The sequence below is a fragment of the Erinaceus europaeus genome, chromosome 21 (assembly GCF_950295315.1).
Source record: "Erinaceus europaeus chromosome 21, mEriEur2.1, whole genome shotgun sequence".
Taxonomy (NCBI): Eukaryota; Metazoa; Chordata; class Mammalia; order Eulipotyphla; family Erinaceidae; genus Erinaceus; species Erinaceus europaeus.
In genome coordinates this window covers 35786679-35807210 of record NC_080182.1, presented here as the reverse complement: position 1 = coordinate 35807210, position 20532 = coordinate 35786679, and the positions used below count along the sequence as shown (strand labels likewise).

Sequence of the window (20532 nt, the reverse complement as noted above, 5' to 3'; positions counted from 1 at the left end):
CTTGCAGGGCAAGCTCTGGAAGGCCTGCCTTGTCCATCCCATGCCCACCACTCCACTGGCCACCAGAGAGGAGGAGAAGAACAGACCACAGTGGGATGAGCACACAGAGAGAAGACTCTGGACACTATGGCAGAGGACAGTGAGGTTATTGAAGAAAAAGGCAGGGTTTATAAGGAGTAAAAAGAAGTCAGGTGCTGGGGCGGGGTGCCAGGGCAACAAGCCAAACAGGGGCAAACGTTTGACAGCAAGATAATTTTAGACTCTAGCTTCCTTCTAAGGACTCTGGCTCTTGACTTCCCCTTACCTGGAGCATGGGACTTAAGAATGGAGGAAGGGGATCTTCAGGTTTATCCACATTCCATTGAGCAAATCAGGTTTATCCAGACCAGATCGGGGGGTTATGGCTACAGCCTCTGGGTCTAACAAGATGGAAGTCACAGAGGGGGTGGGGAGGCTTATAGGTGAAGGCCTTCCGCCCTCGCGGAGAGGTATCTGGGGTTCCAACCAGGTCCAACCCATCGTGTCCCCACAGCTCCTGAGTAGATACCGGCAGTAGCCCCAGGAATCTCTCCTTAGTTCCCTGTGCTCACAAGCAACACGTGTTTGCACTCACCCATGTCATAGCTGCTGCTACTCTGTAGCCTGGCCTCCGGAAGTCATTGATACAAATTTTTAAAAATATACACACATAACGTGCAGAGTTCTGCTCCTATTATCATCTTGTAAATCACTAATAAAATATATAAAGAGACCTAGATATATAATAGATGCATAATGTATATGTACAGTAGAAGCTTAAAGGATCTGAGTGTGGATTGATTAAAGCAAGCATCTGCCTTCCATGTGTAAGGATTTTGTCCCTAGCAGAGCATGAGAGTGACAAGAAGATAAGTAAAGTTCCATGAACAGTGCAGTGGCACTTTGACTTCTTTCTCTCACATAAAAAAATTAAAAAATGGGCTGGATAGGTAGTTTAGGGTAGAGCACATGCCTTTTAACGTATGTGAGCTTGGGTTTGATGTCAAACACCATAATAAACAAACAAACAAATACATAAATAGTAGATAGTATTTGTTTCTTATCTAAATTAAATTCAAATTGAGCTGAGTATCCAATAATTTAATGTATCTAATCTGAATAGTTAAATGCCTACTATTTGATTCCTCCCCTAAAAGGGTAGGCATTATAAGAGAGTCCTTATTCTGGGAATAAGAATAATAATGTTAAATATGAATTCATTTTCTTTTACACCCCTGTCCTATGTTCCATAGGAAAGAGGGAGAGAAAAGAAACTCAGTCACAGCTTCCAGTATGTTCCAGTTTTTCACATTTAGCTTGCTTTCAAGTTTCCTTTTGAGAAACCTTTACCGTGCGCATGTCCAGGAGAGGGCGTGCAGAGCACTCCTCTGCCCCGGAACGTCACCATCTGGGCATGTCAAATAATAAATTGATCGTTGTCTCAAGCAGAGTTCAGCAGTAACAGACTCTGGGATAAGGATTTGGATACAATCGATTTGTCTGGGAAGTGACCTCAGGGACACTGCGAGGGGCGGGGCAGTGTGCCCAGGGAGCAAAGGCAGCAAATACAGGGTGAGTTAGTGAACAGGTTCTTGCTGTCGGCGACCAGGACTCCATTTTGCTGGCACTGCAGAAACTGTGAACAATTCACCTCAGCAGTGTCCCACCCAAGGGACAAGAGGACTCGGATGTTTACTCACTAAGCCCAGTTAATCACAGGCTGGTGGCAGTTTCTAGACTCACTGCAGGCATTCAGGGCTGCTCAATGAATATATCATACTTCTGGCCAAAGAATATCATCAAAATGAGTCACAGGTGTTTTCCTGTAGAAGGTTGTTGGTTCTCAATGGGGCAGTGAATGCTGATGGGTAGGGAGTGGGCTCAGTAACTTTGGCTACAAAAATCTCTTTCACTGCGTTCTCATGGGCTTCCTTTTTCTTTTCACTGCCAGGGTGTATCCACATTGAGAAGGCAGATATCTACTTCCTCATTGATGGGTCTGGCAGTATCAACCCAGACGATTTCCTTGATATGAAGACATTTATGAATGAGATGATAAAAATGTTCCAGGTTGGGCCTGACAGAGTACGGTTTGGAGCTGTGCAGTACTCAGAGGGAGAGAGCACCCACTTCATCCTCGGTCAGCATCCCAGCGTGACAAGGCTGAAGGAGGCTATTGATGGCATCCAGCAGAGAGGAAGTGGCACGCTGACAGGCCAGGCCTTGAGTGCCATGACTGAGATCTTTGCAGACACTGCTCGCAGCAATGTGCCTCGGTATCTCATAGTCATCACTGACGGGAAGTCTACAGACCCGGTGGCCAAGCCGGCAGAGGCACTGAAGGGAGATGGAGTCGTCATTTATGCGATTGGTGTCAGAAACGCCAATGATACTGAGCTTAAGGAGATAGCTGGCGACAAGGTGTTTTTCGTGTATGAGTTTGATGGCTTGAAAGCCATCCAGAAGGAAGTGGTAAAGGACATCTGCTCCTCAGAAAGTAAGAACTTTTTTCTCTTTTACCTTAATTTCTCTTTTGCTCCCAAGTATATGCATTTTATCTATTTGAATTGATTTCATTCAGAAAATCTGGAGTCTCCAGTCAAAAAGTAACCATGACCTAGACTGAGCCAAGCTCACAAAGATAGGTATATATGTCTGTATCTCTATATCTGTATCTAGTGTTACCAGGGGAGTAATGGCTTATAAAATGGCTGTTATCACATGAATGTAATTCTTTTCTCCCCATGAGAAGTTTTATATTTTTATTATACTGTATCTTATTTTGTGGCTGATCCTTTTTTGGGTCACAAGTTTTTTTTTTTTAATTTGTCTTATTTATTTATTCCCTTTTGTTGCCCTTGTTGTTTTATTGTTGTTGTTGTTGGATAGAACAGAGCAAAGTAGAGAGAGGAGGGGAAGACAGAGAGGGAGGGAGAAAGAAAGACACCTGCAGACCTGCTTCATCGCCTGTGAAGCGACTCTCCTGCAGGCAGGGAGCCCGGGGCTCGAACCAGGATCCTTATGCTGGTCCTTGTGCTTTGCGCTACGTGCGCTTAACCCGCTGCACTACTGCCGGACTCCCTGGGTCACAGAAGTTTTATTTCATTGACTTTCTGTTCTACCTACCCTAATTTCTTCCCCCATTAAAAATGTTTTTGCATTGTGCATATGTCAAACCACACTGTCCTTCGATTACTTTGAAATTATTGGTTTCAGGCTCTGAGTGAACGTTCTGTTCCTTTTTGTCCCTCACACCACCCCAGCCTGTAAGAACAGGAAGGCTGACATTATCTTCCTGATCGATGGTTCCGAGTCTATCTCCTCAAAAGACTTTGAGAAGATGAAGGGATTCATGAGAAGGATGGTGAACCAGTCTACTATTGGTGCTGATGAAATTCAGATTGGCCTTTTGCAGTTCAGCTCTTACCCACAGGAAGAATTCAGGCTCAACCAGTACTTCTCTAAAGAGGACATTCACAGGGCCATCTCGGGTATTCAGCAAATGAACGATGGCACTCGCACCGGGAAAGCCCTGAATTTCACTCTGCCTTTTTTTGACAGTTCCAGAGGAGGGAGAATTGGAATCCATCAGTATTTGATTGTGATCACCGACGGGGTGGCCCAGGACGATGTAGCCAGGCCAGCCAAGGCCCTCAGGGATAGGGGCATCATTATATTTGCCATTGGGGTGGGAGAAGCCAGAGACTCCCAGCTTCTGGAGATTACCAATGACCAGAGTAAAGTATACTATGAGGAAAGATTTGAATCCCTGCAGAACTTGGAGAAGGAGATTCTTTATGAGGTCTGCACCACACCAAATGAGCCACCAGCCCAGGGTAGGTAGTAGGGGGACATGTTGTACCGTCTTTTTCAATAAAATCAAGCCAGTCATTCTAGCTGGGGGAAGTACGGAAGAGTGCTCCACGGTGGGGAGTGTACTCTCTCGAGATTTTTAAAATCATTCCCACGGTTGCCATCACTCTGGCCTCCGGTGACCTGAAACTCTGCAGAACTCTTTCTTTAGCGAGTCCTTAAAACTCTTCCTTGTTATTCTTGTGACGAGATGAAAGCAGACTGGAGAGTAAAATCACGACTTACCGAAGCGCATCACTGAAAGGGATCTGATAGAGAAAGATGCCAGCGGACAGTGTCTCTGTGAAACAGACCCACACACTGTCATCTCCGTGTGGTTGCATACAGGCGGCGACCTGCCTTGCTGCTAGTTTTTTTCCACATGGCCAAGGTCACCCTCAACCCCCCCCCTTTTTTTTTTAATCGTCACACCTTGCTTTCTCAAACAACAAAACCCTGGGATCAGGCTTCCTCCTCGTGAGAGTCTGGGTCTGGCCTTCCTTTCCTGGGCAACGGGTCCAGAGAATGTCCAGATGCAGCCTCCTCCCCATAGGGGGCAGGACCTGGAGTGGGAGAGTGAGGGTGAGATTCTACTGCACAACCATAATGCTCACAACAGTTAACCTTTAGATGGCAGTGTGTGTGTGTGTGTGTGTGTGTGTGTGTGTGTGATAGAGAGAGAGGAGGAGAGGGTTGTGTGTGTGTGTATGTGAGAGAGAGATAGGAGAGGGTTGTATGTGTGTGTATGTGTGTGTGTGAGAGAGAGAGAGAAAAGGAGAGAGGTGTGTGTGTGTGTGAGAGAGAGAGAGAGAGAGAGAGAGGAGGTGTGTGTGTGAGAGACAAGGAGAGGGTTGTGTGTGTGTGTGTGAGAGAGAGAGAGAGAAAAGGAGAGAGGTGTGTGTGTGTGTGTGTGTGTGTGTGTGTGAGAGAGAGAGAGAGAGAGAGAGAGATTGTGGCTCACTCGATAAAGTGGACATGTTACCCTGCACAGGAACTTGATTTCCAGCCACTGCTCCCTGCCTGTGAGGGGCAGGCGGGAGGGAAGAGCTTCAGGCTTCAGGAGCAGTTAAGCAGTGCCGCAGTTGTCGCTCCTACTCTCTCTTCCACCCTCTTTCTGTCACAGCCTATTGAAGAAAAGGGAAAAATAGTGGCCACTAGGAATGGTGGAGTTGCCCTGCAAGCATGGAGCCTCAGCCATAACCCTGGTGGAAATTACAATGATATAAAAATCAAGTAGTTTAAATAGAATAAACAGAAAATAAGGAGTGATTGCTTGTCCTAATCTTTTCCGATATTCTCCAAGACAAGTATATGCATGAGTAGTCAGTGAGGAGGGAGACTTTCAGAGGGGAAGGAAATAGGTCATCCTGAAAGAGACTGAAGGCTCATCTATATTTCCTTATCCTTTCATTTGCCAAACCTCGAATGAGCATCTGTAGTGGGCACTGAGAAATCAGATGACTCAGTCTCTACGATGCCAGGAGTTCTTGTTTAGTGAAAGAGAAAAGCAAGTAAGGAAGCAGTGAACTACAGGGACATTTAATCAATCAACTGGGCTTGTGAGAATATGAGGCAGAGAGTGCTTTAGGGAAGAAGTTACTGGCAGTGCTGCTTCAAGGACTTGTGTGATGAATTCATTAGACTAGATCAGAGGGACTCAAGGGGGTATTTCAAGTAAAGAGAATAGAATCACAGTGGTAAAGCATGAAGAAATAATATGTATGTGTTAGTAAGCATTTGCTGTGTAACAGAATACCCCCCCCCCATTAAATACCAGCCGTTATGTCGCTTACACTTCTGCGTGTTGGGAGTGGGGAGGTTTTTTCAGGGTGAGCTTGACTGATTTGTTCCAGGCTTGCTCTCACATCTGTACATAATTCATTTCATTTTCTTCTCCTCCACTTTTAAAGGATGTAGCATAGATCTGTCTGTAGGAATTGATACCTCTGTTCCCACATGGCAAGTTCAGCAGAAGCTTCAGAGGCTACTGCCAGAGGTGATGCAACATTTGGCCTTGCTTTCCAACATCAGCTGTAGAATCCCTGGTCACATCAACACCATGTTCCGTTACCTGGTTCCCAGCTTACCTGGCCAGCTGGCCTTTGACTCAGGCTTTGAGACGTACAGTGAGGAGGTCATTCAGAAGTTCTTGATTCATCAGTCTTCCAAGAGCAGCCGTATGGATGTGGACTTTTTAAAGTCCCTAGGAGATAATGCTTTTCACCACTCTTCTGCAAAAGTAAAGGTAATGATCCTTTTTAGTGGGACCATCGGGTGGGTTTAGAGGGAAAACACTACTGTGACTTAGATAATGTAAACTATTATTCAAATCTAGGAAATCTTACATAGAGGTAAACACTGAGAATCTATTGTAGATATTAACAAGTGGGTGGGCATAGCCTGCAAGGTCAATAGGTTTTCAAATACTAGGTATCTTTTCAGAAGGGTTTGAAGACGTTTAGGTAGGGCCCTAGTAGTGGCTCACTTGATAAAGTGGACATGTTACCCTGTACAAGAACTTGATTTCAAGCCACTGCTCCTTGCCTGTGAGGGGGCTGGGAGGGAGGGAGGGAGGGCTAGAGGAATAAAGCTTTTGTGACTGAGGTCAACCAAACTATTCTTCACGTGTAGGAGATCTTATACAGAGGCAAATCATAGTTTTACTTGGTAAAGATCAACAACGATGTCTCCTCATTTCATGAATGAGAACTTACTAAGCTCTAGGGCAGGGGTGGGAAACATCTGGCCTGTGGGTGATAGGTGGTCCGAGAGTTCATTTGGTCTGGCCCTGCCAAGCTATGGAGCTTTCTTCCTAGCAGCATGAACTGCTGACTTTTCACTTGATAAGTTCGTATGACCTGAGAATGGTGTTAGAAGTGTCCGAGTGGCCCTACTGCAGAAGAGCCTTCCCCCGTCTCTGCCCTAGGGAGGCTCTGTGCTGAATCAACATTGGCAGAAGGGTACAGTCCCTGCTCCCAGGCTGCCGACAGTGTAGTGACCAGATTCTTTCACGGCATAAAATCATTCCAAAGAGGACCCAGGAGCTATTTTAAAACTTTTTAAGATTCTTTTTTCCCCCCTTTTTCCTTTTCATTCACTAGGACAGAGAAATTGGGAGGGGAAGGGGAAATGGAGAAAGAGAAAGAGAGAGAGACACACACACACCTGCAGACCTGCTGCATCATCTGTGAAGTGTCCCCGCTGCAGGTGGGGAGCAGGGCCTCGAATCTGGGTCTCTGCGTGTATTATGCGCACTTAACCAGGTAGGCGCTGCCCAGCCCCCAAGGCTTTTTAAGATTCTTATGTTCACTCACTGCTATGTAGTGTAGGGACCATGGTTTTAGCACCTGAATGGTATTTAGTGATAGCTGTCAGCTCACGAATGCAAAACTGTACACCCACACAGGTCCACAGAGGAAGCATAAGGACATAAGGAAACGACACCCCCAGAGTGAGTTACATTTAGCTTAGTTTTTCTTTCATTACACTCCGAGTGCATTTATGGCTTCAGTATCATGACACGTTGTTAATTGAAGCTTTCTGAGCATCGATGCAGGTTTAATTATAGAAGATGCATTACAGTTTTTTGCTATTTTTGCATTGATGAATAAGACTGTTGGAAACCACTTTGTGACATATATTTCTCAGCAAACATGCTAATTTGAACGAATCCTTGTTGGGAGGGGAGAGGGGAAGTGCCACTGAACGTGCAGCAAGACAGCAGATAAGCAGAGTGAAATGCAGCAGTGTTAAAAGCTGAACTTGACCAGAGAAGTTAAGCTGACTCTCAGTTTTTAAAGAAATGTGACATTTCCAACGTCCATTTTCTCCATTCCTTCCCTTCTCCCCTTCCTGAACTACCACCTTCCCTATAAACAACAGGTCCTTTTAGTGTTTACAGATGGACTGGATGATGACTTAGAAAGACTGAAGCAAAGCTCTGCGCTTCTCCGCAGCAAAGGTAAGTGTATGGATTGCCCACTTCTGAGTGGCTCTGGCACCTTACCGAGGGGCTGAGAGACTTCCAGAGTTCCAGATGGCACTGGGTTCTATGAAGCCTCCACAATGCTACCCTGGGTAGTTGGAGTACAGTACCTAAGATACTGAGTTTTCTCGAAACTGACAATTCATTTGGCTGTTCAGGACTAAGCTTCCAGGGCCCCAGGGTCCTGACACTGAACAAGGCTTTCTTTGATTGAGATAAGATGTTCACTAGTTACCAAAACTCCCCTGAAATCTGGTTGAATGGGTGGGGGGCTTTTTTTTTTGGACCTTAAATCTACAGGGAAGAAAGCATTTATGTAAAGTATATATAAGGAAAAGTGACTAGTCCACACTCAGGACCATTATGCAAATTAGGGTTTCAAGTCAGCCCAGCTCTGATTGATGGGGAGTTAACCAGAGATGATTGGTCCAAGTTCAGTCCTGGGCAGTCTGTGTTGGTAGCTTTTGTTTACAGTTCTTTTGGAGGCTTCCAGACATGTCTGCACGTGACCTGATCTGCCTGTACCGTTGTCCTACCAAATGTGTCTGGAGCCCTTCCCTTAATATCCTTACCTGTTCGGGTTTTACCTGAAGTCAGGTGACTCCCTCCACCTGCACCCATCTTTCTTTGTATTTCCTTTCCTTTCCTTTTCTCTTTCTTTTTCTTTCTTTCTTTCTTTCTTTCTTTCTTTCTTTCTTTCTTTCTTTCTTTCTTTTTTAATTTGAGAGGGGTTGTTAATGGTTTACAGTCTAGTCTTTGACACACAAGCACAGTCTCTCGTCTCCCCTTGAGTGGTGTCTGGGAGACACACCAAGACCCCAGTGTCCCTTCACCCTGTCCCTCCCCCTCTTTTCCCAGAGTCCTTTGCTTTGGTGCAGTAAACTGTACCTAGTCCAAATTTCACCTTTTGTTTTCCTTTGGTGTCCTTCTTTTAAAGTTTTAATTTTTCTGATTTTTTAAAAATTATTTTTATTTGTTGGATAGAGATAGTCAGAAACCAAAAGGGTAGGGAGAGGTAGAGAAGGAGAGAGAAAGAGAGACACCTGCAGAGCTGCTTCACCACTTGCTAAACTTTCCCTCTGCTGGTGGGGATTAGGGGCTTGAGCCTGGGTCCTTGCGCACTGTAACGTGCGCTCAACCAGGTGTGCCACCACCCAGTCCTAAAAAATCTTTCTTTGTTCATTGGATAGAGACAGCCATAAATTGAGAGGGAAGGGAGAGACAGAGAGGGAGAGTGAGAGACACCTACAGCCCTGCTTTACCACTTGTGAAGCTTCCCCCCTGCAGGTGGGGACTGGGGGCTTGAACCCGGGTCCTTACACATTGTAACGTGCACTCAACCAGGAGCTGCACCACCTGGCCCCCAATATCCTTTATTCTCAAGTTCCGTCTATAAGTGAGATCATTCAGCATTGTTCTTCGTTCTGGCTTATCTCACTCAGTATGGTGCCTTCAAGTTCCAACCATGGTGTCACACAGGAGATGACCGCATCATTCCTAACTGCTGCACAGCACTCATTTGTGTATATGGGCCACAGCGTCCCTAGCCATTCGTCTCTGGTTGGGCATCTGGGTCGCTTCCAAGTTTGGGCTGTTACAAACTGTGCTGCTCTGAACATAGGTGTGCTTGGGTCTTCGCAGGAAGGCGCTTTTGTTTTCCCTGGGTATGTCTCCAGGAGAGTGATTGCTGGGGCGTATGGTAGGTCCAGTTCCAGTGTTCTGGTGAATCTTTCGACTGGTTTCCATACGGGTTCGACCAATTTACAGTCCCACTGCAATGTAGAAGGTTCCTTCCCCCATTGTCTCCAACAGTTGGTGTTTCTGTCTTCTCTGATGTATGACATTATCACAGGTGTTAGGTGGTATCTCATTGCTGTGTTTATTTGCATCTCTCTGATCATCAGTGACCTTGAACATTTAATCATCTCTCTGTTGGCCATTTGGATCTTTTTTAAAAAATATTTATTTATTCCCTTTTGTTGTCCTTATTGTAGTTATTGTTGTTGTTGATGTCATCATTGTTGGAGAGGACAGAGAGAAATGAAGAGAGGAGGAGAAGACAGAGAGGGGGGAGAGAAAGACAGACACCTGCAGATCTGCTTCACCACTTGTGAAGTGACTCCCCTGCAGGTGGGGAGCCGGGGCCTCGAACCAGGATTCTTGCTCTGGTCCTTGAGCTTTGCACCACGTGCGCTTAACCTGCTATGCTGCTGCCCGACTGCCTCTTTTTTTTTAGTGAAGATTTTGCCGAGGCCTTCCCCTCCCCCCCCCACTTCCCCATGAGGTTGTCTGTCCTTTTACTGTGGAGTTTGGTGAGCTCTTTTGTGTATCTTTGTTGTCAGCCCTCTGCCCACTGTAGAATACATAAAATTTTTCTCTCAGCTTTCTTTTGAATGTCTTCCCACAACCTGCTGTCTGCTATTGAAAAGAGAAGCAGCAGCGAAGGAGTGGGCAGCGAAGGAGTGGCTTCTTAGTGAGCAGACGGTGGCTGCTCTCTCAGGCTTTCCGGGGCCCGTGAGGCTCCTTTCCCTAAACTCCGGAGCTATTCTAAACCCTAGTCCCGCTCTTTCCACTGCATTTCTGCCCACCTTTGCCGACCACTTCTTTCTTCTCTATCTCCTGGGCCTGCTTCTGTTCTCCATGGTATTTTTATGACATTAGAAAAAGATGCTAATATTCTTGTGCCTTGGCACCAGCCATATGGGTGGTGTGGTGTGCTGGTTAGATTTAAGCCTCCACTGGCTCCTTCCACTGGGCATCCTTGGGCATGCAGCCTGGATCACAGCCTGCTGGCTCTGGGCTCTCTCATTTTGAGCCTCAGAAAGGCTCTAATGCAAACTCAGGATGAACTACCAGCCACCTGATCTATGCTGACTATTCTCCCTTGCCCCTCCTAGGTAAGAGTGGACCCATGCAATATATTCTTCTGGGCATGATGCTTGACATTAGGCCACTAGCTCTCAATTGGATTTTCTGGCTAGCTCGCCAGCAGGAGTATCCAAGGCGACTTTTCTGGATGAGAATAGCAGCCATGTGACTAAGCCTGCTAACTTTGCTTCTGTGCTAGCAGGGAAATTCCATTTCCAGGAATTGGTTTTAAAGGACAGTGAAGAATTTGTGAAGTTTTAATCACAAGATTCTTAAGCAGCTTTGTTCACAATAGTAAAAAGCAGGGTGTGCTGAACATTTATTGTTAAAAATATCAATAGCAGTATCTGTTCTTGAGTTCTACAAACAGTAACTTCTAGCCGTATTTGAAAACCATCTGGGTCCATTTTACTTTCTGTTATATGGACAGATCCAGGTGATTTTATTTATTTATTTATTTATTTATTTATTTATTTATTTATTTATTCCCTTTTGTTGTCCTTGTTGTTTTCTTGGTGTTATTGATGTCGTTGCTGTTGGACAGGACAGAGAGAAAAGGAGAGAGGAAGGGAAGACAGAGAGGGGGAGAGAAAGATAGACACCTGCAGACCTACTGCTTGTGAAGAGACTTCCCTGCAGGTGGGGAGCCAGACGCTGGAACCGGGATCCTTACGCCAGTCCTTGCGCTTTGCACCACCTGCGCTTAGCCCGCTGCGTTATCACCGGGCTACCCCAGGTGATCTTTTGTAGTTAGGAAAGGCTAGGTAACAACTTCAAAATTTCAGTGACTTAAACTAGTAAGAATGCATTGTTCTTCTATCTCCTGACCAGTCATCTGTGCCTCGTACTCATCATTCAAGGGTGAAGGGTGCAGGATGCAGGAAGCGTCTAATACATAGGGAGTGGAAGGGAAATGGGCAAACTGTGCATAGTTCTTGATATTCCTTCCGGTGACACATGTCACTTGTACTCATCTCATTGTTCAGAGAAAGCCACATAGATACTTCTAACTCTTTTTTTAAAAAAATTTTTTTGATTTTTATTTATTTATTCCCTTTTGTTGCCCTTGTTGTTTTATTGTTGTAGTATTATTGATGTCGTTGTTGTTGGATAGGACAGAGAGAAATGGAGAGAGGAGGGGAAGACAGAGAGGGGGAGAGAAAGACAGACACCTGCAGACCTGCTTCACCGCCTGTGAAGGGACCTGCCTGCAGGTGGGGAGCCAGAGGTTCGAACCGGGATCCTGACGCCGGTCCTTGCACTTAGCGCCACCTGCGCTTAACATGCTGCGCTACAGCCTGACTCCCCACTTCTAACTCTTGTGTCATGTAATCTTTTTACAGACGAATCATTGCAGCTCAGTGAGAGTTTATAGCTTTCCCAAAGAAGTAAAATCCTGTCGTGTGCCCTGAAGGGATATTCACGAACAGTCCCAAAGAGTGTAGTCAGTCTCTAGGAGTAAAATCATAAGTCTGCATCAAGAGTGTATCAGCCTGGGAGATAGCATAATAGTTATGAAACTACTTTGATGCCTGAGTATTGAAGGTCCCAGGTTCAATCTTCAGCACCACCATAAGTCATAGCTAAGTAGTACTCTAGTTAAAAATAATGATAATGATGATGATGATGATAATAATACTAATGGGTTGTAAAGGATGTAATTCAATAATACAGTAAGGGTTGAAAACCGTCTCTGAAATTAAAAACAGGTAATATAAGGGAGTTAAGAACATGCTTTGCTTTAGTATCCCTACTTGACATTCACCTGGTGGGATTGAAAGGTATCAGATTCTTCAAGAAAGCAGGAACTAGTTTGGACTTTGACACAAGTGGAATTTGAAAGAAGCCAGGTGAAGGGTATGTGAAGGGCGATGCTGGTGGGGGAATGTCTGGGGCTGAGACAAAGTCAGAGCGCTTCTTCTTCTAGCGTTTGCCCTTCTTCCGTAGCCAGTCAACAGCGTCAGGTTGAGCCTGATGTAAAGTTTCGAGACCTCCTTTGAATCTGGAGAGGTGGCAGTCGTTGACTATGTGGGTCGTAGTCTGTCTGGAGCCGCAGGGGCAGTTTGGGTCGTCTCTGGCTCCCCAGCGATGGAACATAGAGGCGCACCGGCCATGGCCTGTTCGATAGCGATTGAGGAGGGCCCAATCATAACGTGCTAGGTCAAAGCCGGGTTGACACTTGCAGGGGTCTGTGATGCTAAAGACATGCGACTGCATTGCTCACCTGTTGGTATTTGGAAGGATTCTCCGGACTGCTCGTTGCTGGCCTGGAAGGCGTGCATAAATTAGAAGAGCTTCAGGAGCTCGAATTTGGCCGAGGATTTGCGTATACCCAGCCCCTGAGCATCACACTGCCATCACTCCCAAGTGTTTTAGCAAAGCAACTTGTAAGTAATTTTTCTGTCACCACCTTTTACTAGGTCTGTTCATTCGAATGATTCTAAAAGCCTTGAGAGAATTTTCTGTAATTGTGAAAGAGACACGCGGACAGACAGACCAAAGCACTGCATCTCTGCTGTTTATAATGTTCTTCTTCTTTTTTTTTTTAAACTTTTCTTTTTTTCTAATGCAGTTCTGGGTTAAACCTGCGGTCCAGCATGTGCTCATTGGCACTCATAACCTCCCCAGACCAAGTTTTCTTGTGTTTTTCTGAATGAGAGTGAGCAAGATAAAGAGAGTAGGAGAGCAAAGCACGAACCTGCTGCATGTGCCCCCAGGGAGCAGACCCCAAACCTCACACACTCAGGGCTGGTGCTGTTCCAGCTCGCGGGAATCGTGTCTCCTTAGGGAGTAGTTTGATGTCAGTTTATACAGATGGAAGCTTGTATGCAGTATGCACTCTGTGTTTCAGGACACCATTGTGGAAAGAACATGCTGCAACATGTATGCCAAGTGCTTTGGAGAAGATGGACCAAGAGGTGTTATTGGAGGCCCTGGGAAGAAGGTGAGAGTTTGATGGGTGAAGGAGACGGGCGACACTTCAGTGTCCTCTACGTACGTGTCCTGTGTTACGTCAACAGTAAAGCTTGTCTAATTTATCTTCTCACACATCTCTGTGGCTAATGTTAATTTACAAGCTCAGAGAGGGAATCACACTTTGCTAAAGTCACACAGTTGCAAAAGGGGATCTTGAAAGTTTTTTTTCAAAATATTTTTTGTTATCTTTATTTATTGGATTGAGACAGCCAGAAATTGAGAGGGAAGGGGTGATAGAGAGGGAGAGAAACAGACACCTGGGATACTGCTTCACCACTCGCAGAGTTTTCCCCCTGCAGGTGGGGGCTGGGGGCTCGAATCTGGGTCCTTGCACATTGTAACGTGCATTCAACTAGGTGAGCCACCACCCTGTCCCTTTTTTTTTTTTCTTTGATAGAGGGTAGGACAGCATGAACTAGAGTGGAGGGGGAGATCCAAAAAGAGATGTTTGTAGCACTGCTCTACTGCATATGAAGTTTCCCCTGCAGGTAGGGACTGGGGGCTTGAACCCAGGCCCTTACACATGGCAGTGTATGCACTTCACTGGGTGTTCCATGGCTCTGTATTTTGGAATTTGAGACCCTTTGTCTGCCTGAGTTCATTTCACGTTCTTTATTTTATAATAATTCCCTGCTTGTATTTGTCTCACAAATATTTTCACAGAATTTACCACTGCCAGATTTTCTCTTGTATGAAATTTTCACTTGTCCAACATCAGTTAGCTTTCTTTATAGTTGTCTGTACCTCTTCCTCTGCTATGTCAAATTCTGCCCCGTGGCACTAAACTCTGAGAAAAGATACAATCACTGGTTTTATGTGGTGGTTAATTTGCATTTCTCTGCTAACTCTAGAATTAAGTGGTAGGTAAATTGCTACTGAACATGTCAAAAGAATATCTCACAAGACACTATCCTCAGGGAACCTGGCAACAGATTCCACTCTCACAGGAAGTACTGTTTTTATTTTATACCTTATATTATTGCAGTGTGAGGGGATAAACAGAGGCCTTGCACACGTGTCACTGCTCAGTGACTTCCCAAGCTGACTTTTTTTCCCTCTATTTTGTAGACTTGGAGTGAGGGAGAGTCAGAGAGAGGAGAGAGACACGAAGACACTAATGCTCCATTCCACCATTCCTAGAGGCCCCCATGGTACCATCTTGTGGTGCTGGGGACCAAGCCCAGGATCCATATATAGTAAAGCTTGTGCTCTATCTGATGAAGCTACACCCACCCACTTTATGATGAGGGTGTGGTCACGAACCCACACGTGGGCATGCCCATCTCTTTATAGTCTCTTTTGGATATGTTTTCCATGAAGTAATGCTAAAAATTTTTATTAGTGATTTAATATTGATTTAGAAACATAAAATAACATGGGCATAATTCCATACCGTTCCCACCACCAGAGTTCTGTGTCCCCATTCTCTCCATTGGAAAGTACAGTAGTTCTTCTAAGATCACAGGTATGGGTTGACTATTATTTCTATAACTATTTATCTATATTTGCCTGGTTTTTTTTCCTGTGGTCCTGCCTTCTCTTCCTAAGTCACACCTACTCCTTCTGAGTGCCCCCTCCTTTCTTCCCCCCTTCTCTCTTTGAGTCCTGATGGAATTAAGAGTTCAGAGTCCTCTGGTTGTCTTCCCCTAATACTTACCCTTCTGGGTGAATGAGTCAATTTTTTTTAGGGTACAGATAATAACAAATTCTGGAGAGGTTGTGGGGACAAAGGAACTCTCCTCTATTGTTGGTGGGAATGTAAATTGGTCCAACCCCTGTGGAGAGCAGTCTGGAGAACTCTCAGAAGGCTAGAAATGGACCTTCCTTAAGACCCAGTAATTCCTCTCCTGGGGCTATATCCTAAGGAACCAAACATACCTGTGCAAAACGATTTATGTACACCTATGTTCATAGCAGCACAGTTTGTAAATAGCAGCACAGTTTGTAAATAGCCAAAACCTGGAAGCAATCTAGGTGTCCAGCAACAGATGAGTGGCTGAGAAAGTTGTGGTCTACATACATAATAGAACAACTATTAAGAATAATGAATTCACCTTCTTCACCTCATCTTGAATGGAACTTGAAAGGATCATATTAAATGAGATAAGCCAGAAAGAGGAAAAAAAAGTATTTTACTCATTTTTATGGGTCATTCTTTTTTTTTTTTTTTTCTTTCCAGAGCACTGCTCAGCTCTGGCTTACTGGTGGTGTGAACAATTAAATCTGGACCTTAGGCATAAGAGTCGGTTTACATGCCCCTTATGAGGGAGTTTGTTTGCATAACTCCTCCACCATTTGTATCTCATTCTTTATTTAGAGTAATATAAATCATATAACTACCTTTTTGAGAAATTCCTCTATGCAAACACTAAGTTAGAAGAAGTTGAAATCCAGAAATCAATTCCTTTTACTATAGTAACAAAAACAATAAAATATCTAGGAATAAACCTAACCAAAGAAGTGAAAGACTTGAATACTGAAAATTATGAGTCACTACACAAGGAAATTGAAAAAGACACAAAGAAGTGGAAAGATATTCCATGTTCATGGGTTGGAAGAATTAACATCATCAAAATGAATATACTGCTCAGAGCCATCTACAAATTTAATGCTGTCCCCATCAAGATCCCAACCACATGTTTTAGGAGAATAAAACAAATGCTACAAATGTTTATCTGGAACCAGAAAAGACCTAGAATTGCCAAAACAATCTTGAGAAAAAAGAACAGAACTGGAGGCATCACACTCCCAGATCTCAAATTGTATTATAGGGCCATTGTCATCAAAACTGCTTGGTACTGGAACATGAATAAACATACTGACCAGTGGAACAGAATTGAGAGCCCAGAAGTAAGCCCCAACACCTATGGACATCCAATCTTTGACAAAGGTGCCCAGACTATTAAGTGGGGAAAGCAGAGTCTCTTCAACAAATGGTGTTGGAAAAAATGGGTTGAAACATACAGAAGAATGAAACTGAACCACTATATTTCACCAAATACAAAAGTAAATTCTAAGTGGATCAAGGACTTGGATGTTAGACCAGAAACTATCAGATACTTAGAGGAAAATATTGGCAGAACTCTTTTCCACATAACTTTTAAAGACATCTTCAGTGAAACGAATCCAATTACAAAGAAGACTGAGGCAAGCATAAACCTATGGGACTACATCAAATTAAAAAGCTTCTGCACAGCAAAAGAAAAAACCACTACCCAAACAAAGAGACCCCTCACAGAATGGGAGAAGATCTTTACATGCCATATATCAGACAAGAGGCTAATAACCAGAATATATAAAGATCTTGCCAAACTCAACAACAAGACAACAAATAAAGCCATCCAAAAATGGGGGGAAGACATGGACAGAATAGTCACTACAGAAGAGATCCAAAAGGTTTAGAAACACATGAAAAAATGCTCCAAGTCTCTGATTGTCAGAGAAATGAAAATAAAGACAACAGTGGGATACCACTTCACTCCTGTGAGAATGTCATACATAAGAAAAGGTAGTAGCAGCAAATGCAGGAGAGGTTGTGGGATCAAAGGAACTATTACTAATCTTTTGTTTATTGTTAAGGGTTAGTTTGATTCCACTGTGGTCTGAGAAGATGCTTGGGATGATTTCAATGCTCTTGAAATTACTGATGCTATCTTTGTGGCCTAACATATGGTCTATCCTTGAGAATGACCCATGTGGATTTGAGTAAAATGTATATTCCAGTTTCTTGGGATAAATAACTCTGAAAATATCCCATAGTTCTAGTTGATCTATCTCTCATTTAGCTCACTCATTTTTTATTGATTTTCTACCTGGATGATCTATCAAGTTTAGATAGTGTGGTGTTGAAGTCCCCTACTATGACTGTGTTGCTGTTAATATATTTCTGTAGCTCTTTCAGTAGATGTTTGATGTATTTAGATGGCTTCTCATAAGGTGCATAGATGTTAAAAATTGTTAAGTCCTCTTGACTGACTGATCCTCTGAGCATTAAGTAGTGTCCATCTCTATCTTTTTTAATCTTATCTATTTTAAAGTCTACCGTGTCAAATATGAGAATAGCTGTTCTTGCCCTTTTTTGTGGACCATTGGCCTATACGATAGTTTTCCATCCTTTCACTTTGAGTCTGTGTTTTTCTTATTGAGTTAGGTGGGTTTCCTGTAGACAGCATATTGTTGGGTTGTGTTTTCTGATCCATCTTCCTACTCTGTGCCTTTTAATAGGTGAATTCAGGCCATTGACATTTATTGATATCAAAGATTGAAGATATTTTAATGCCATTCTTGTAGAGTTTTAGAGTGTTCTGATATATGACTTATGGTGGTCTGACTGTTTATAGGAGACCTTTCAGAACGTCTTTCAATCCAGGCTTGGTGATAGTTGACTCTTTCAACTGTTGCTTGTCTGAGAAGGTTTTTATGCCTCCATCTAGTCTGAATGACAGTCTAGCAGGATACAGTAGTCTTGGTTGAAAGCCTTTCTCATTGAGCACTCAATAGGTATCTTGCCATTCTCTTCTGGCCTGTAGTGTTTGTGTGGAGAAGTCTGCTGCTAATCTTATGGGTTTTCCTGTGTAGGCGACTCTTTGTTTTTCTCTTGCAGCCTTCAGGATCCTTTCTTTACCCTTAGTCCTTTTCATTCTATATATGATGTGTCTTGGTGTCTTCAAGTCTGGGTTAACTGTGTTTGGGACCCTCTGGGCTTCTTGAACCTTTATGTCTTTGATGTTGTCTGGACTAGAGAAGTTCTCAGCTATTATGTCCTGAAGAATGCTTTCTTCCTCTCCTTCTCTTTCTTCCTCTGGTAAGCAAGTAATGCATATATTATTTCTTTTGAAGTCATCCCATAGGAGTCTGTTGTTGTTTTCAGTATCTCTTAATCTCTTATTGAGATCTATTACTTCTTTTTTAGTTGTCTCTAATTCATCCTCGATCTTGCTAATTCTGTCTTCAACATCATTGATTCTATTCTCTCTCCCTTTTTTCTGGAGTTCATCTGTTTTGTTACCCTGTTCTGATACTGTTTTAGCTTGTTCAGCTAGTTGTGTTCTTAGCTCAGCTATTTCAGCTTCCAGCTCTCTAATAACCTTGAGATAATTAGTGTTTTCTTCCAGGGTCTCATGTTTTGTTTCTGTATTTCTGATGGCTATTCTTTCAAACTCTTTACTCACTCCTGTAATTATTTCCTTAACTAGTGTTTGGATGTTGACCTCATTATTTTGTGATTCACCCTTTGGGGGGCTTTTAGCTGGACTCTTTTCCTGATTTATTTCTTCAATATTTCTTCTTGTTGGTTTAACCATTTTATATAGTATGTTATGGTTCCCTCTCTCAGTACTTTTCAAATTACTGATCACTCTTGCCTGGATTGACTTGTGTCTAAGTAAGGTAATTAAAAGGTTCACAGTTGTGGAAATTGACAGTTGTCAATATTATTGTAGTCCCTGAGTTGGAGCTCAGTGGCTTAACAGCCTCTTTTGTGCTTTTTCTTCCCTAAAGGCTATGGGAGCCTGAGGGCTTTTAAACTATAAGTAGGCTTCTTATCTTAATCACTGACTCCCGACCAAGAGATAAAGCAGGGTGGGGCAGAGATAATCCAGTGGTTATGCAAAGAGACTTTCACAGCCCCACTGCTAGGTCACCAAGGTATAGTTCTTCTCCTGAGTTTCCTGGTTAGTTCTTTGTCTCCTGGTGTTAGCACAGGGCCTCCCTGCCGCTGTTCCAGATTCTGAGGGCAGTAGCAATGGAGACTCAGAGTTGCACTTGGTGAATCTCAGGGGAGTCCTCTCCTCCCTTCAGCCATCCCCTTGTAGGTGAAACAGACTGGAGTTGGTGTCTCAAGTGGCAAACTGCGGGTCTGTTACCAGCCACTTAATCTCTTCCTAGGCACCTCTCTGTCCACGAGCCACACGTGTTTGTACTCACCAGTTATTTGGTGGGTTCCTGAAGTTGTTCTAGTCCTGTCTTGTTTTGTTCCTGGTGGTCTCCTTTGGTATTCCTAGTTGACCCTCCATTTTTCCCCCATAAATAATGAGTGGTAACACCTTTGGTTATATATGTTTTGTAAAAAAAAAAAAAAAGTAAAAGTTTTCTTTACAACTTAAAATGATTTTTATTTTAGATCAAGGCGGGGGGGGGGGCAGGAGAGAAAGACCACAACACCAACGCTTCCTTCAAAATCATGGGCCTAGCCTGGACTTTGGGGTCCTGTACATGGCATAGCAGAACATTGCCAAGTGAGCTATTTCAGTGACCCATAAGTCCTCTTTAAGGTAACAGTTTTCATTATTGTTGTTGCTCTTATTAACATTTTAACCACAATCTCTTCTGAGATTAGTTTTTCACAAGAGAATGATGAAAAAATTTAATTTAGAAAAATAAAAGCAAGTTGGTGGAACATAAATAGGTACTTGCCTAGGAATGTAAACAGATATTCTAGTTTTTTCCTTTGCATTGACCAAGGATATTTCTATATTCTCTATGTATGGACCCAGTACTGAGTAGATGCTCAATAAAATATCAAGCCAGTCACACGAGTCTCTGTAATAATAGTTTGCATCTCTTGATTTGAGAAATGAAGAATTTAGAGTACAAGTTACTTATTTCAGTTTCTCCTCAGGGAGAGAAGGGTTTTGATGGGCTACCTGGTTATCCTGGTGAAGAAGGTGGACATGTAAGTACTGAATCTTGTTCTTTGATTTTTTTTTTTAAGTGATAAGAAGGGTAAAATTTTAGCAATAATTAATTACGAAGACATGAAAGTTTTCTCATACATGGTATTTAAAGTGGGTTTAAATTATCTACATAGAATAGTGACTTAAATATCATAAACA

General features: G+C 43.4%; 1 protein-coding gene across 1 annotated transcript in view; it reads left to right on the top strand.

Annotated features, from left to right (window-relative positions):
• LOC103119793 (collagen alpha-4(VI) chain-like) overlaps positions 1 to 20532 on the top strand; it is a 130939-nt gene that overhangs the window by 35591 nt on the left and 74816 nt on the right. The window contains exons 8-14 of the mRNA XM_016191144.2: positions 1970 to 2515; positions 3282 to 3854; positions 5781 to 6115; positions 7753 to 7831; positions 12965 to 13110; positions 13575 to 13667; positions 20319 to 20372. Coding sequence (XP_016046630.2) covers positions 1970 to 2515; positions 3282 to 3854; positions 5781 to 6115; positions 7753 to 7831; positions 12965 to 13110; positions 13575 to 13667; positions 20319 to 20372 — 1826 coding nt within the window. The remainder of the gene's footprint in view (positions 1 to 1969; positions 2516 to 3281; positions 3855 to 5780; positions 6116 to 7752; positions 7832 to 12964; positions 13111 to 13574; positions 13668 to 20318; positions 20373 to 20532) is intronic.